Source organism: Strongylocentrotus purpuratus, unplaced genomic scaffold (genome assembly GCF_000002235.5).
Source record: "Strongylocentrotus purpuratus isolate Spur 01 unplaced genomic scaffold, Spur_5.0 spur5_contig_843, whole genome shotgun sequence".
Taxonomy (NCBI): Eukaryota; Metazoa; Echinodermata; class Echinoidea; order Camarodonta; family Strongylocentrotidae; genus Strongylocentrotus; species Strongylocentrotus purpuratus.
In genome coordinates this window covers 213250-231925 of record NW_022145550.1, presented here as the reverse complement: position 1 = coordinate 231925, position 18676 = coordinate 213250, and the positions used below count along the sequence as shown (strand labels likewise).

Genomic DNA, 18676 nt, shown 5'->3' with positions numbered 1-18676 from the left:
ACCTTGTTGCGCATACTTGCCATTAATGTACACATTTGTATTTTAAAACCATCGCGGTTTGACGTGGCATATCTGAATGATCAACCCTTTTTGAACGATATAGAGAGAGATGTGTGTTTACTTCAGTGGCTACAGATAAAACCCACAAAATCTTTCCATCACACTTTTGTTAATTTCCCTTAATAAACAACTCTATCTTTCCCAATCAACACGATAAACTAAAATAGGAAAGACGTACACATATTCTTTTCCTGGACAATTTTACCTGCAAACGGACCAACGGACAATTATTGTACGTGTGTGCACAAACCAATTAGGGGTACAATATGTAAAAAGAGTTCCACCCTCAACTTGGGGGTATCTTCAATTTTTAATGCCATTTTTAAATTTACATGTCAGTTTTGTTATTGTTATTATTTCTATTATTGTTGTGTTTTCTTTGTATCCTTAAATGTATATATTGTTTATGCTGCTGTCAGTGGCGTAATGAGCAAATCTGCACCCCCCCCCCACTCTTAATTGCAGGCCCCGCTGAACGTTTTTCAAAGTGGGGACAGGGGGCGGAGCCCCCGAAGCTCAAGGTGCATTTTCAGCAACAGATGGCAGTATACGTAAATCTGAAGTATTGTCAGGGGCGGCGATCCCGGGAAAATCAGTCTATTAGTACTTACTGGCTCTATAGCTCTTAAGTCGATTCGACAACTAATAAACGTTATTTTCCCACTTTAAGACATTTTCAAGCCGCCCTTTTTTTAGGGAAGTTCTAAATTAGTATTATCTTTGAAATGCCGTTGGAATTTGACCTTTTCATTTTTGTTGGCCTACAAATAGGACATAGTACCTTTAAAGCTAATTTTAAGAGGAGGTTCATTATGCAACTGACAAGCCGAAAGTGACATCACAACTCTGAATAGTGGGAGAGTCAACGTTTTTAAAAGCTCCTTAAATTATATAGGTAGGATGCATTTTCACTAAAATGAGAATACATCTCTGGTGCGGTTCGCTCGAAATTTCATTAATTCGTGTAGGTCAATTTTCAAATTTGCTTACCAGTTCGACCGTACACTGTCGGGTTATCATCTTGACCACTCCTCTGCAATTCGAAGGAATCCGTGGCGTTCAATACAGATCCAACTCCAAATGAATAGATGGTAGCAGGAGAGAGACCAGTCAACGTCACCTCGTTTTCACTGACGTCATCACGCTGTTTATTTGGAATTAGTAATCTCTCATTGGTTGAATTATTGATGACGTAGAACTCGTATGCGTCATGTGGGCTGGTTGGAGGGGTCCATGAGAGGGTCGCTTCAGTCGTACCAGTTTGTTTAAGAGAAACGCTAACTGGACTCTCGGGTGCTACAAAACGATAATAAAATCAATTGAAAATCGTAGAGTGACATTTGCTTCGGTCGTATTCTTTAATTTAAAGTTGGGGTGAAATCCAAATATAAAGTTGACTTCTGTTGATGTGCAGGGCTGCATTATAACTCATATTTTGTTATTCAAACATCTAAATATATTTCATAGAGACGTTGGAATGAAGCTTCGCCAGTGCTGACCACCTTTTTACAATAGACCATACAATACCAAAATAGGAGTTGCTATGTCAGACGTGATGTAGCATCACCAGGAAAAAAAAGATAAGGTGGAGGTATTATATGAAATAATGCAATTCCTTTGTGAGCTTGTGCTAGGCTGGGGAAAGTTCCATACCATTGTCTCATGTTAGCTCACTCATGATTGACAGATGATGTCACAAGAGGAATTTGATCTGGAGCATTTTTTTTTAGGATGGAGCTTAGCAGGACTGAGAAAATTATTTTCTATGAAATATATTTAGATGTTTGAATAACAAAATATGAGTTGTATGCAGCCCTGCACATCAACAGGACCAAATTTATATTTGGATTTCACCCGACCATTAAGCATAATACTCACTGGACTCACGGGTGTTGAACCAAAATAAAATTATTTTTTTGTAATGAGATAACGGGTGGTGGCCTGTGGGTAACCATACAATTTGACGAGTAATGTTACTTATAATACGACATAAAATGGTTTTGTTCAAAACTGCGGATGAGAATGAGGATGGACAATTCTAAACAATTGATAAATGATTTGAAAGGAAATGATAAATACTATATGTAAAAAAGAATTGTTGGCAATTCTCATATATCTAGAAGAAAAAAAGTTTAACCCGGCGTTTATGTTCCAACTCACTTTTAAAAATTGATTTTATAATTGAATGTTAATGTTAAGATAAAAATGTGTCAAGTTATTGTCGTTTACCGCTTCTTATTTGCGTTGATGCCAGGTCCATGACTGGTCTACCACCTCTTAAAGTCACGGTAAACACTGTTCCTGGAAGTAGAATGGTCAGTCCGACCTCAGCTTCAAAGATACCCCCTGTACCCTCAATGGCATCACTTGGTTCAGCCTCCATGTCATAGAAGGAAAGTCCAGCGACAGGTTTCCATTGGATAAAAGCCGATGATGACGTAACATCAGACACCAATATCTCTCCTTCAGCAATGGCCTCTGGAAAATAACCAAGGATATACAGCATGTATACTAACTGACTATCTTTTTTACATACTGTACATATATCTAACATTTTGCTGCTACACACTGTGTGTTCGAATAAGATTGTAAACATTTCACTACGAACATGACGAATGGCAGAAGGGGAAAAATAAGGACATTGAAATGAAGAAATAAAAACAACAGGATTCTTATCAAATTATGAAGTAAATATATATTTATACATACATATATATATATATATATATATATATATATATATATATATATATATATTGGTTTTGGGTCTTTGTGCGGGGTTGGGGTTTCCTTTGGAGGGACCGGGTCCCGGGACCGGGTGTTTTCTTCAAAATTACTTGCTTCAATAATGCACAATTGCGTTACCTGTAGTAACGGTTTTAATCAATGAATTTCCAGCGCCCTCAGTAGTCCATGGTGTGACAACTATTTTGTATTTTTCTTCAGGTTTGAGTCCGGTTATCAGATGTGTCGTGTCGGTGGTGTTGGTTGGATATCCATTCACGCTTTGTTGGGATGATTTGAGAACATCCACGGTGTAGTAGTCCCATGATGACCCTTCTGCTGTCGCCCAAGAAATGTTGATGTAGGACGGACTATTCTGAACAGTGATAGATTCTATTTGAAGAAAGGTATTGAATTAAGTGAAAGTTTGACAAAATCAAGTGATGATCCGAAAATTATAGTTGGCGGTCGGAAATATAAGTTTCCTTGTGGGAACTGTGAAAAACCAGTTAAATATAATCAACACGGCCTTCTGTGTTCTAATTGTAAAAAATGGTTTCACACTAATTGTCAAGCTATCAGTTTTTCAGAGTACCGCAGGTTATATTATGAATGCCCTGATGAGAAGTGGAATTGTTTAACATGTTGTCTGTCATCTTTTTGTGACTCATTATTTACTGACGATTGTCTAGAAAAAGAAAGCCAAAGTGAGGATAGACTAAAAGAAAACTATTTTAAGGTAACGCGCGTTACACCTGAAAAGCAAGCGATAGCAAGAATAATTCAGCCAAACCTCAGAGATGAAAACACTTCTCTTTATCAAGAATTTGAAGAAAAGTTTAAAGTTAAAGGTCTTCCTTTTTTACACCTTAATGTGAGGTCTATCCTAAACAAGACATCGGAACTTAGAATTCTTTTTTAAAAGAAAAATGCTGTCTATTATTGCTTTCACTGAAACATGGTTAAACAATTCCATAAATGATGAAGAAATTGAAATAGACGGATATAAAATCATACGCCATGATCGATCCTCTGGCTCTGGAGGTGGTGTATGTTTCTATATCAGAAATTATATTGCATTTAATATTATGGATGCTATAAGTACTGGAGATACAGAATCCCTGTGGATAAATTTTCTAATACCAAGATCAAAACCAATTGTTGTTGGCGTTCTGTATCGACCTCCGAAAAACAACTTGTTTATCGAGAAATTGTCCAATATTCTTGATACATTAAAGAAGGATGAAGAAATAATTCGTTTAGGAGATACGAATATTTGTCTTCTTCACAAATCGCCACTGGCTAAAAAATATATTGACTTGTTGAGTCTTCACGGGTTTAGTCAACTCATTAAAGAGGCAACACGCGTTACACCTACATGTTCTTCTCTACTGGATCATGTTGGTTGTACCAAAGAAAACAAAATAAGTCAAAGTGGTGTCATTGATCTAGGTATTAGCGACCATTCTTTTACTTTCTGTACACGGAAAAATATTAGACTGGCTATAGGTCATCACAGGACTAATGATATCAGATCCATGAAAAAATATACAGAAGAGTCTTTCAATCTTCAACTATCTGTTGTTGATTGGTCAGGAATAACTGACTGTACAGATGTAAATGAGGCATGGTCAGTATTTCAACATGTTTTTATCTCAAATTTGAATATGATAGCGCCACTGAAACGGATTAGAATAAAACAAAGATCAAAAACTTGGGTGACTAAGAACATTCTTTCCCTAATTCAAGAGCGAAATATAGTATACAAAAAATTGAAGAAAAGAGCAAAAGATGAGACGCTTTATAAAGATACAGAGTATTAAGAAATATGGTCCAAAGAGAGGTGAAAAAGGCTTAACTCGATTACTTACAAAACAAGAAAAAAGAAAATAAACAAGATTCGAAAAGGCTTTGGCAGAATCTAAAAAGCTTAGGGTTAAAAAAAATAAGAAGCGAAAAGAACAAGAATCTGTCATTAAAATTGATGGGGAATTATGTCATAATAAGATGGCCTTCGCTGATGAATTCAATTCTCATTTCATAAATGTGGCTGCCAAATTAGTAGACGACCCCCCCCCCCCCCGCCTTCCAAAGACTTTTTCAGCGCAGACAATGATTGTATTCGTGATTTTTACGAAAGGAAAGGTTTACGTGAAAACAGCTTCGAGTTATTACCAATCAGTGAACAATTTGTTTTCAAAGAGTTACGTAAGTTGAATGTTTCCAAAAGTACTGGGTTAGACACAGGGGCGGCGATTTCTTTTCATGACCGGGGAGACGAAATGTGAGGGACGAGTGGCGAAATGAGCAAAAAAAAAAAAATTGGCGGGGGGGGGGGGTGGAGCCCCATGAAGCTCAGGGGTTTTAGGCATTTATTAAGGTCAGGTGAGCACCCAGGGGCGGAGCCCCTGGAACCTCAAGGGTTTTAGGCATATATTTACGGTCAGATGAGCATATCTTGATACCTTATTTGTGACACTGGCACGCATGTCACTAATTGGAGTGCGGTCCAGGGGGCAGAGCCCCCGGAAGCTCAGGCGTTTTAGGCATTTATTTACGGTCAGATGAGCAACAAGGCGACCCGCCTTCGGGTCCTTGGTGGGGTCCAGGGGGCAAAGCCCCCGGAAGCTCAGGGAATTATCATGCCATTTCAGCAACATTATGTAAATCACTGGTATCGAATTAGAAATAAACCACGTTTGAATTTCATTTGGGGGGAACTGCCTCCAAAGCCCCCCGCAAGTGCGAGGGAGCAATAGTGAATGAGAGGGGTGACGTAACGGAAGTAACTACCCCCTCACAGGTTTTTGAAGTTTTGTTGTATTACAAAATTACAATCTTAGCAAAACTATTGTTAAAAACAAGCAATAGGCCTATACTTTGTTCACACTTCACTTTTCTCGGCATTTACTTGAACATTTTGAAGGATATTATGCGAAGGAGCGTAGCTCCCGAGTGAGAAGATTTTTGCATTTTTATTTGTCTAAACACTGCACTCTTGGGCCTTCCAGAGCCCAAATGTGAGTTGCAGTATTTAGTCAGTATTTGCTATACATTTTTTTTGCGCTTTTCAAATTTTGAGGGGGGGGGGGCGATCCCCCCTAAACAAAATTGAGGGGGGACGTGTCCCCCTTCCTCTCCCCCCCCCCCGGGATTGCCGCCCCTGGACTTAGACATGATTCCAGCTAAATTCCTAAAAGATGGTGCGAAGGTTTTATTTAAGCCTCTAAGTTACTTAAAGAACCTATCTATCTTGACGAGTACTTTTCCAGAGGATATGAAAATAGCAAAAGTGACTCCACTTTATAAAAAGAAAGATAAAACTGATGTTAGCAACTATAGACCTATTAGTGTTTTAAGCGTAGCATCAAAGATTCTAGAAAAATCGGTCTGTGTTCAAATTGAAAGATACTTCAAAGAAAATGATATAATTTATGAATTTCAATCTGGTTTTCGACATGATTATTCGACTGAAACATGTCTAATTCATTTGACTGATTATTTAAGGACAGAAACTTCCCAAGAGCGCTTTGTTGGTATGGTGCTCCTTGATCTGCAAAAAGCTTTTGATACAGTTAATCATTGCGTCTTATTGAAGAAGTTACAACTAATGGGTTTTAATAAGGCAAGTTTAGATTGGTTCAGATCCTACTTATCTAATCGACACCAAGTAGTGGCCATTCATGATATTCGTTCCAAACTAATGCCTATAACATGCGGTGTTCCTCAGGGAAGCATTGTAGGCCCAATTCTATTTTCAAGTTATATAAATGATATGTGTATTTGTATAAAAGACTTTAAACTATTACTGTACGCAGATGACAGCGTACTACTCTATTCAAATCCTGATCCTAAATATATTGAGGAAAAGCTCAGTGAACAGCTGTCTACGTGTGTCGATTGGATGACTGATAATAAGCTTTCTTTACACTTGGGGAAAAACAGAAAGCATTTTGTTTTGTTCTAAAAGTAGTTCTAAAAAGTCATTTGAATTCAAAGTGACACACAATAATCAAGTAATCAAGAGAAAAGATTCTGTGAAGTATTTAGGCATTGAGTTGGCTAGCGCAATTTCATTTTCATCTTTAGTAGAATCAGTTGTAAAAAAAAGCAAATTCTCGTCTGAAATGTTAGTACAGGTATCAAAGTTGTATGGATTTAAAAGCAAGACGTACACTCTGTTTTGCTCTTATTCAATGTTTATTTGACTATGCTAACCCTGCATAGTATAGTAACATAAACAAGTCAGATCAAAAGAAGTAGAAGATTATACAGAACAAAATGGTGAGATTTATCAACTATTCTGGTCCAAGAACTCATGTTGGCTACAGCGAACTTTCTAAAGCTGGTTTTCTTGAAGACGACCAAAGATCAAAACAACTCGTATTGCATCACGTGCATAAAATATATCATACTAGGTCGAATTATTATATTCGATCCAACTTTGATCTTGTTACTGACTTACATTATTATAATACAAGAAATAGCCGATTCAACTTTAACTTACCAGAAAGAGAAGGTAGTATTGGAAATTCGTTTTATTACAATGCCATAAAACATTGGAATTCCCTTCTCAATGGTGTAAAGGAAATAGAAAACTATGCTCATTTTAAGAGGAAATTAAAGGAATACCTATGCTTGACAGTCAGATAAGAGAAGTAAATGACATGTTATATGATTGAAATTTGTCTTCTTCTGCCGGTTCATACTTTTTCATTTTATACTTATGTTTTCGTACGTTATAGAAATAAGATAAGACATTTTCAAGCCGCCCTTTTTTTAGGGAAATTCTAAATTAGTATTATCTTTGAAATGCCGTTGGAATTTGACCTTTTCATTTGTGTTGGCCTACAAATAGGACATAGTACCTTTAAAGCTAATTTTAAGAGGAGGTTCCTTATGCAACTGACAAGCCAGGAGTGACATTACCACTCTGAATAGCGGGAGAATCAACGTTTTTAAAAGCTCCTTAAATTATATAGGTGGGATGCATTTTCACTAAAATGAGAATACATCTCTGGTGCGGTTCGATCGAAACCTCGTTAATTACTGTAGGTCAATTTTCAAATTTGCTTACCAGTTCGACCGTACACTGTCGGGTTATCATCTTGACCACTCCTCTGCAATCCGAAGGAATCCATGGCGTTCAATACAGATCCAACTCCAAATGAATAGATGGTAGCAGGAGAGAGACCAGTCAACGTCACCTCGTTATCACTGACGTCACCACGCTGTTTAGTTGTAGTGGGTGATCTCTCATTGGTTGAATTATTAATGACGTAGAACTCGTATGCGTCATGTGGGCTGGTCGGAGGGGTCCAGGAGAGGGTCGCTTCAGTCGTACCAATTTCTTTAAGAGAAACGTTAACTGGACTCTCGGGTGCTACAAAACGAAAATAAATTCATTTGAAAATCGTAGAGTGAGATTTGCTTCGGTCGTATTCGTTACTTTAAAGTTGGGGTGAAATCCAAATAGGAAGTTGATTTCTGTTGATGTGCAGGGCTGTATTACAACACATATTTTGTTATTCAAACATTGAAATATATTTCATAGATACGTTGGAATGAAGCTTCGCCCCCCCCCCCCACCTCCCACTCAGTGTTATTTAGGGTACGCATAATGCATGTGTCCCTCCTTTTGAAAACACCCCCAAAGTCCGGTGTGTAAAGTCAATACGGGCCGGGTTTTGTGTACTACGAGCCGGACTTTGGTGCGTGAAAAGTACCCCTTTACCGGACATTGTAACACGCAAGGAAATCCCTCCGTTCACGGAGTAGGTGGGGGGGGGGGGGGGGGGGGGTCGGGAAGCTTCACCAGAGCTGACCACATGTTTACAATAGGCCATACAATACCAACATAGGAGTTGCTATGTCAGACGTGCTGTAGCATCACCAAGAAAAGAAAGGTTATTGGGAGGTATATGAAAGAATGCAATTCCTTTGTGAGCTTGTGCTGAGCTGGGGAAAGTTACATAGCATTGTTCCGTGTTAGCTCACGCATTATTGACAAATGATGTCACAAGATGAATGAGATCTGGAGCATTTTTTAGGGTGGAGCTTAGCAGGTCTGAGAAAATTATTTTAACAAATATTACAAAATCTATGAAATATACTTAGATGTTTGAATAACAAAATATGAGTTGTATGCAGCCCTGCACATCAACAGGAATAAATTTACATTTGGATTTCACCCGACCATTAAGAATAACACTCATTGGACTCACGGGTGTTGAACCAAAATAAAATTATTTTTAGAATCCGACGTTTGTAATGAGATAACGGGTGGTGCGTAACCATACAATTTGACGAGTAATGTTACTTATAATACGACATAAAATGGTTCTGTTCAAAACTGCGGATGAGAATGAGGATGGACAATTCTAAACAATTGATAAATGCTTTGAAAGGAAATGATGAATACTATATGTAAAAAAGAATTGTTGGCAATTCTCATATATCTAGAAGAAAAAAAGTTTAACCCGGCGTTTATGTTTCAACTCACTTTTAAAAATTGATTTTATAATTGAATGTTAATGTTAAGATAATAACGTGTCAAGTTATTGTCGTTTACCGCTTCTTATTTGCGTTGATGCCAGGTCCATGACTGGACTACCACCTCTTAAAGTCACGGTAAACACTGTTCCTGGAAGTAGAATGGTCAGTCCGACCTCAGCTTCAAAGATACCCCCTGTATCCTCAATGGCATCACTTGGTTCAGCCTCCATGCCATAGAAGAAGAGTCCAGCGACAGGTTTCCATTGGATAAAAGCCGATGATGACGTAACATCAGACACCAATATCTCTCCTTCAGCAATTGCCTCTAGAAAATAACCAATGATATACAGCATGTATACTAACTGACTATCTTTTTACATACTGTACATATATCTAACATTTTGCTGCTACACACTGTGGCCCGAATTCACAAAGGAGGTTTGTCGACAAACCTTGGTTTTCGTACGTCATATGACGCGTTTTACGCGTTTTTTACAAACCTGGTTTGAAAAGAGCAAAAGGAGGTTTGGCGAAACAAAAGGAGGTTTGAGCTCATACCTTGGTCTGAGCTCAAACCTTGCTTTGTGAATTCGGGCTTATGTGTTCGAATAAGAACATGACGAATGGCAGAAGGGGAAAAATACGAAGGACATTGAAATGAAGAAATAAAAACAACAGGAATCTTATCAAATTATGAAGTAAATATATATTTATGCATATATATATATATATATATATATATATTAATGTTTTTGTTTTAGTTTTTTGTTTGGTTTTGGGTCTTTGTGCGGGGTTTGGGACTTTCCTTCGGGGGAACCGGATGTTATCTATTAAAATTACTTCCTTCAAAAGTGCACAATTGCGTTACCTGTAGTAACGGTTATATTCAATGAACGTCCAGCGCCCTCAGTAGTCCATGGTGTGACAACTATTGTGCATTGTTCTTCAGGTTTGAGTCCGGTTATCAGATGTGTCGTGTCGATGGTGTTGGTTGGATATCCACCCACGCTTCTTTGGGATGATTTGATAACATCCACAGTGTAGTAGTCCCATGATGACCCTGCTGCTGTCGCCCAAGAAATGTTGATGTAGGACGGACTATTCTGAACAGTGATAGATTCTATTCCTGATCCATGCTGTGAAAAAATAATAGTACATTTACGATAATCATTTGAAGAAAAGAAAATTAATTACATTAATACACAGTGGCGTATACACAGGAAGCACGGGGTGCGTCCCCCACCCCTTCAAATGATGAAAGAATGAAAAAGAAAGAAAAGCTTGAAGAAAAAAAAGAAAATGCATTGAAAAAGTAAAAATGAGGACAACTTGGACATTTTGGACCACCTTCCCCACCTCCTAACCAGTAGCCTTCGCATTTATATTACCTGTTTGTTTTTCACTGGTATATAAATCAACAAATCGAATACCCCCCTCCCCCTCCCCCCCCCCCCCCCCAAAAAAAAAAAAAAAAAAAAAAAAAAAAAAAATAATAATAATAATAATAATAAATAATAATAATAATAATAATAATAATAATAAAAATCATAGACATTACAGTCATGGTCGAAGGCTATAATGAAAACCAGAGTCATAGCTTTTAGTGGGGACGGTACACCGTGCAAAAGTTTATACGACTAGGATCAATAGAGTAGAGGAGGTTCAAAGGTGGGCAGAGGGGTTGGGTAAAGCAGGGAAGAAACCATATAAAGAAAGCTAAATGATCCCATATCTCTTTCTCTCCCTCTTTCATTTCATTCCTGTTATCTTATAATTTAAAGCTTATATCTGCCGTAGTTTACAGGAGGGATTAGACTGCCCTGCAAGGTCACTGGACAGGTGGTTATCTCATGAACTCTGCTCTCAGTTAACATAAGAAAAAGAGGATTATGGGGGACCAATGGTCACCGATTAGGCATTGTTTGTTATATAGAGGGCGCACGTAGCTGCAAGTAGTGCAATGGGCCTTTAATAGGCGATTTATAAACGTTGCATATCTTAAAAACTCTCTAAATCAACAAGAGTGGACATCCATATTTTAGGATCCATATAATGTATCATTTCATGTCGAATGGATATCAACGCTCAAACATGAACATAGTAGGGATATCCTCTCAAAATAGTAATACAGATAACTCGTTTAGAATGATTTCACTATAATTTAGAATGGATTCCACTCTAAAACAAATGGATCCGGTCCTAATAGAGTGGATTTCTACTATTCTACATTTAGGTACTCGTTTTCAAAGTAGATGGTTTGGCAAATATAACTTAGTTTTGCTGGAAATTAAGAGTAAGTCTGGGGGTTTTCTGTGTACTTTTACTTTCCATTAGCTAGAACTGAAAGCATGTAACCTATATTCAAATTAAAGTTTTATCTTCGTTTGCTGTCCAACATGGCTACCTCAAATAAACACAGGCCAATTAGTCCCCGACAGTGTAAAACAAATAATTGATGTACAATGAACTAACAAAATGGCCATTACAGTCAGCAACTTAATTATTCATACCTCTTATACATTTCGTGTCTTTCTTGAATACTTGAATGTAAGCTTTAATATGTCACATTCTCAATAAACAAAATCGAGAAAACTCTATTTTTCACACGCTTTGAAAATAACAAACTTGGTAAGGGTGTGTAATATAGTTAATTTTATCCCCCGGCAGTACTTTGGATTCAGCAGCGTCCGCCACTTCATATTCTTGTGTGCGCTCTAACTGCCACATTCCTTCACGGATTTCTTTCAAATTTGTATGGAGGTGTATCTTGGTGATGCCGCCCACATAGTCCGGGAGCCAGGGGTCAACCTAGCTGGAAAGGAAACCAATTTTCATGTGCACGGATGTAAAGATCGCATAGCCCCATATAACAAATTGACATTTCCACCAATAATGAGATTTGAGAGAAATATATTAACACATTTAGTAATTAGAACGGAGAATATTCAAGGTAAAATTTCTGTAATATCATAATATCATCTCTTCTTTCATTCGAATCATTATCATTATCATCATCATCATCATCATCTTCATCATCTTCATCATCATCCGCATCTGCATTGTCAATATCATCGTCATTAAAATTCGTATATTCAATTATCTATCCGTTCTGCTTAATAAAAGTGTTAATCTGTTTCATGACTTTTGTCTCGGGCTGTCGTATTATCAAGCAATCTGCTTAAAATGAAAGTCCTTCTTCCGCAAATAGTGATATAATGTTTGAGGAAATTTAGCAGTCATGACAGTTTATTATATCATTTTTGATAATAACAATAATATTGTTATATATATTTGCTTATTTATCATTCGTTGTCAGAAAAATACTAGTGGCGATCTATACGTCATCATTTTGTTTCCACCTTCGAACATAAGGATGACACAAAAATCGCTGCCACTGCATGCCGGGGGATACGTTCGCATTGCACGGCAATGCATATTGCGATATTTCTAGTTTAATGTATTTTCACCGGCCAACTTGGGGTAATTTTCAAGTTCAAGTTTATTTTACAAAACAGAACTTCCCATAAATGACAAAATTAGAACATAATATGAAATATACTCAAAGTATGACATTATATAATAAAGTCTCTGTAGAGACGTCGAAATTAATCGTATTAAAGTCACAATGTAGTAGTTATAGCAGTGAGTTCCGGGACGGCCATAGGTTTTGTACACGAATATTTTCGTACTATTTCTAATTGACTCGTGTACATTAACTTTGACATTAACCTACAACAAGCAACCATCGACCAAACCTCCCCGCTCTCATTTAAAAATGCAGTTACTAAAGAACTTTTTTTCCAAAATGTAATCGTCCACCCTCCCCCACCTCCAGGCAAAACTCTTCTTCGGAATATTTAGGAGGAAAATAATCCAAGATCCAAGATCCAAGATCCAAGTAGCTACAAGTAGGACAGTGAGTAGTTATAGCAGTGAGTTCCGGGACGGCCATAGGTTTTGTTCACGAATTTGTTCGTACTTATACTATTTCTAATTGACTCGTGTACATTAACTTTGACATTTTTTCGAGAAAAAAATGACTTATAACACGCGTGTCTATGGGGTTTTGACGAGGTCTTGACTTTTCGAATTTAATTAGGGATTTCTCATTTTGGACTTGGATAAAAACTGACTTATAACACGCGTGTCATTGTGATTGTGACTTTATGAATTTTACTTAGGGATTTTTTTTTTATTTTGGACTTAGTTTTTTTTCGAGCAAAATGTATCTTACAAAACGTGTTTCTATGTGAATTTTGACATTTTGAATTTTAATTAAAGATTTTTAGGAATTATTGACGTTTTGAAAAGTGCATGATAGGTATTTTATTTGTGGAACTGACTTTTAACACGAGTGTCTATGGAATTTTGACTTTTTGACTTTCTTTCTACCGGTATACTTTGTGTTTGACTTGCTAAGGAACGTTTACAACGCCGTTGTAGGTTGGATCAATATCTATTGTTCGATCTTACTGTGATCCTCGCATGGCAACGCGGGGAAGCATATTGTAGCCTATATGTGTAAAGGGTATTGATTTTGTATACCGGTAGGCCTAGTGTCTTTTGTATTTGAATTACCTCTTTTCAGCAATAGAACCGTTGTTTCTAATTGATCGTGTATTGAGTTAATGAACCTCTCAACAGACTTTCGACAAATGTAGCTTGTTTTACTCCGACCTGTTCATACCGCCGAGTTCTTTGGACTTTCACACAACACTTTGATATATAGTTCAGGGCTATGTTTGGACTCTCTCAAAACATCATCAAACAAGATTTGAATACAAAGATAAGAACTGTAATTTAGTCATGCAACTAGTGAACAGAGATAAAATATACAAAACATTTTTAACTAGAGAAATAGAACCCAAGTCACATTATTTTATGGCACACGTTCTTTTTTTTTTGCATCTCCCCTGTATACCCCTTCCTCCTTCTCCTCCGAGAAGAAAAAAGAAAACTTCGAGAATAATTATGTAACAGAGATTTTACGGTATTACATGTGAGTAGATAATTATGTCTTTATTCCTGTTGCTATAAAGCAAATGTGACTTACTACTTCTTCTTTTCCATTCTTTCCTTCAGCATGATCAGTTAGTTTAACCGTGCATTTAACCTATCGAGTTGACTTTGTTGAATGGTACAAATTAATTTGTACCTTTGAGATTCCCAAATATTGTCATACGTCCTTATTTGAACCACAAGTTCATTGTCCATAGTTTGTGTTATCACCATAAAGTCATCATTTTGAAGATGAAAAAGTTCACTAACTGGATCGCATTCTTCTTGCATGTAATACCGTAAAATCTCTGTTACATAATTATTCTCGAAGTTTTTTTTTTCTTCTCGAAGGAGAAGGAGGAAGGGGTATACAGGGGAGATGCAACAAAAGAACGTGTGCCATATGAGCAATAGACTGGATGTTCTAAAAAAAGACGTTGATTGATCATGAAGCTGAGATGAATAATAGTTAATAATAGAATGTTAGACCTCAAATAGAGAGTGGGTGCTCTAGAAAAGTTGGTGATGAAGCATAAAGCTGAATGATCCGTCAAATGCGTTGTGTATAATACGATACGGCGTTGTGGCGTTACATTGCGGCGTTACGGAATGTTACGGCGCTAGACTGCGGATTTACGGCGTTACATTACGGATTTACGACGTTATCTACGGCGTTACGTATCAAATAACAAAATATATCAAATGACAAACTATAATTATAAAGATTCAATTTCCTTTGAATCAAATCCGATTTAAACATCAACGAGTCAACACGAACACTTTCGATATGTCCAAGCGTTACGCTTGCTATAGTCGCAAGTTCGACATGAAGAGGCACGGACAGAATGTACATCCTGATATGAAAGATCATGGGTACGAGACTAAAGATTCCAACGCTGGTGAAGAAACTAGTGAAGATGATATCTCCGAACCACCCTCTAAAAAGCAAAGAGTTGTAGAATCTAGTGATGAATCTGAAACAAGGGATTCAGAAAGAGAAGGAGAGGATGAATCGTCAAAGTCAGAGACACCTGACATGAAAGAACCTGAGGACAACCCTGCTTATCAAGAATGGTTAGAACAGGCCATGACAAACACCGAGGACCTCAGGGACAAAAAATATCAAAAATACATCTCCGATGGTATGATGAAGAAGAAGCTATTAGAAAAGGCTCACGTGAAAGTTCTATGGGCTGTCAAACGCAGCTTTTTCGATCTTTACTCCAACTTCTTGCAGCAGAATGTGTACCTTGGAAGAGCTAACATCAATCATGAAATTATGTCTGACCTCACTGAAATAGTAGAAAACGGCATGAATCTTCGGAAAGCCGTGAAAAGAGTCTTAGCGAGACACGGTTCACAATTCGAGGGCTTATTCCAGTATCAGGATGAGAATGACGATGATAGTGAAGAAGAGACGGAGGGTTCGGATGGAAGCGAAAACTAAGACTTGACATCACCTTGACAAAGAACACTTCGTCGACAACCCTTATAAGAGATGGCAAATTTACTCCACTTCAACATGTACATCGATCGATCTTTCTGCGTTTAAACGTGCATACTTGTACGGGTCCCCCCTAAAAGAGAGAAAACTTTCTTTTATGTTTTAAAGATAGTTATACCTATACACTATGGCCCGAATTCACAAAGGAGGTTTGTCGACAAACCTTGGTTTTCGTACGTCATATGACACGTTTTACGCGTTTTTTACAAACCTGGTTTGTAAAGAACAAAAGGAGGTTTGGCGAAACAAAAGGAGGTTTGAGCTCAAACCTTGGTCTGAGCTCAAACCTTGCTTTGTGAATTCGGGCCTATATGTTTACTGTACAATTATGTTAACAGTGTTTACATATTTACGATGAAATAATACAATAATGTGACTTGGGTTCTATTATTTTTCTCTAGTTAATTTTTTTTTGTATATTCTATCTTTGCTTCCTGGTAACATGACTACATTGCAATTCTTATCTTTGTATTCAACTCCGTTTTGCATAAATTTGTCCACATTGAAACGGAAACAAATAAAGTAAAATAAAGTGAAATATCTGTACTACATATTGTTTTATTTCATGGATGTTTGTATTCTACGTCACAATAGTCGTACAACATACACAGTATGTCCAGAATGAATAGAGTCGAGATGGTGAAAGTATGAAATAAAGTCGAGATGGTGAAAGTATGAAATAGAGTCGATATGGTAAAAGTATGAAATAGAGTCGAGATGGTGAAAGTATGAAATAGAGTCGAGATTGGTGAAAGTATGAAATAGAGTCGAGATTGGTGAAAGTGTGGAAATAGAGTCGAGATTGGTGAAAGTGTGGAAATAGAGTCGAGATTGATGAAAGTGTGGAAATAGAGTCGAGATTGGTGAAAGTATGGAAATAGAGTCGAGATTGATGAAAGTGTGGAAATAGAGTCGAGATTGGTGAAAGTATGAAATAGAGTCGAGATTGGTGAAAGTGTGGAAATAGAGTCAAGATTGGTGAAAGTATGAAATAGAGTCGATATGGTAAAAGTATGAAATAGAGTCGAGATGGTGAAAGTATGAAATAGAGTCGAGATTGGTGAAAGTATGAAATAGAGTCGAGATTGGTGAAAGTGTGGAAATAGAGTCAAGATTGGTGAAAGTGTGGAAATAGAGTCGAGATTGGTGAAAGTGTGGAAATAGAGTCGAGATTGGTGAAAGTGTGGAAATAGAGTCGAGATTGATGAAAGTATGGAAATAGAGTCGAGATTGATGAAAGTGTGGAAATAGAGTCGAGATTGGTGAAAGTGTGGAAATAGAGTCGAGATTGGTGAAAGTGTGGAAATAGAGTCGAGATTGGTGAAAGTGTGGAAATAGAGTCGAGATTGATGAAAGTATGGAAATAGAGTCGAGATTGATGAAAGTGTGGAAATAGAGTCAAGATTGGTGAAAGTATGGAAATAGAGTCGAGATTAATGAAAAGTCTCTATGTCAAATTCATAAAGTCACAATCCCATTGATACGCGTGTTATAAGTCAGTTTTTATCGAAAAAAAAGTCCAAAATGAGAAATCCCTAATTAAATTCAAAAAGTCAAGACCTCGTCAAAACCCCATAGACACGCGTGTTATAAGTCCGTTTTTTCTCGAAAAATGTCAAAGTTAACGTACACGAGTCAATTAGAAATAGTATAAGTACGAAAAAATTCGTGTACAAAACCTATGGCCGTCCCGGAACTCACTGCTATAACTACTCACTGTCCTACTTGTAGCTACTTGGATCTTGGATCTTGGATCTTGGATTATTTTCCTCCTAAATACTCCGAAGAAGAGTTTTGCCTGGAGGTGGGGGAGGGTGGACGATTACATTTTGGAAAAAAGTTCTTTAGTAACTGCATTTTTAAATGAGAGCGGGGAGGTTTGGTCGATGGTTGCTTGTTGTAGGTTGTTCCATGTCTTTACAGTCCTTGGGAAATATGAGTTGGCATAGACGTCCGAGTTGGTGTGGCGAATTTCAAATTGGTTGGAGTGTCCTCGTCTACGTCTGTCTGGCTTAGGGTTAGTGTGAGATTGGTAGTCGATGTCGAGTTGTCCCTGATCATTTTGAAGAGGCAGGTAAGACTGTGTGCTTCCCTTCTGTCTTTCAGAGATCCACAGTTGAGTTGGTTGAGTAGCTTGGTATTAAACGCTGGTGTCCCATCCATAATTATTGGTGACAAAACGTGCAGCCTGAACTTTCTCGACAGCATAGGTGTTTTGGGCTGTATAAGGGTCCCATGCTGCAGTGGCGTAGTCAAGGTGTGGACGTACAAGAGTAAGATACAACTTTTCTTTAACATTAGATGAGCAGTGATGGAAGTTGCGTCTTAGGAAGTTAAGGACCCTTGAGGCTTTGCCGGTTGCATAATGAGTCTGGCTATTCCAGCGTAGGTCTTTCTGGATATTGATGCCAAGGTATCGGGTCTGGTTCGTTTCCTCCAGGGTAACATCAAGGATTTTGTAGGAGTTAGTACCCGGTGTTCTCTTTCTTGAAACACGCATGTTTTTGCATTTAGAGGGATTGAAATGCATGCCCCAAGTCTTGGACCACTGGACCATAGTATCTTGCTCCCTCTATAAAACAAAAATCCCAAATCGGTGACCATTGGTCCTCCATGATCCTCTTTGTCTTATGTTCATTGAGAGCTGAGTTGATAAAGTAACCACCTGTCCAGTGACCTTGCAGTGTAGTCTTATCCCTCATATAAACTAGTACAGATATGCTTTAAATGGTAGGTTATACAGGGTGGAATTTGAGAAACCTATTAAAGACCGTCAATACTACTGGGCCAGAGGGGATAAGACCACATAGCGAAGTCACTGACAGGTGGCTATCTCATTAACTCAGCTCTCAACTAACTATAAGAAAAAGAGGATCATGGGGGACCAACAGGCAC

General features: G+C 37.7%; 1 protein-coding gene across 4 annotated transcripts in view; it reads right to left on the bottom strand.

Moving 5' to 3' along the window:
• Positions 1-18676, bottom strand: part of LOC115925876 (receptor-type tyrosine-protein phosphatase eta-like) — a 36693-nt gene that overhangs the window by 3449 nt on the left and 14568 nt on the right. For 3 of the 4 annotated variants that reach the window (XM_030989925.1, XM_030989917.1, XM_030989922.1), the window contains exons 2-7: positions 10148-10415; positions 9356-9604; positions 7862-8167; positions 2926-3177; positions 2290-2538; positions 1051-1356 (exon numbers count right to left, since the gene is read on the bottom strand). In XM_030989925.1, coding sequence (XP_030845785.1) covers positions 1051-1356; positions 2290-2538; positions 2926-3177; positions 7862-8167; positions 9356-9604; positions 10148-10415 — 1630 coding nt within the window. The remainder of the gene's footprint in view (positions 1-1050; positions 1357-2289; positions 2539-2925; positions 3178-7861; positions 8168-9355; positions 9605-10147; positions 10416-18676) is intronic. The other variant, XM_030989931.1, reaches the window with a different exon arrangement.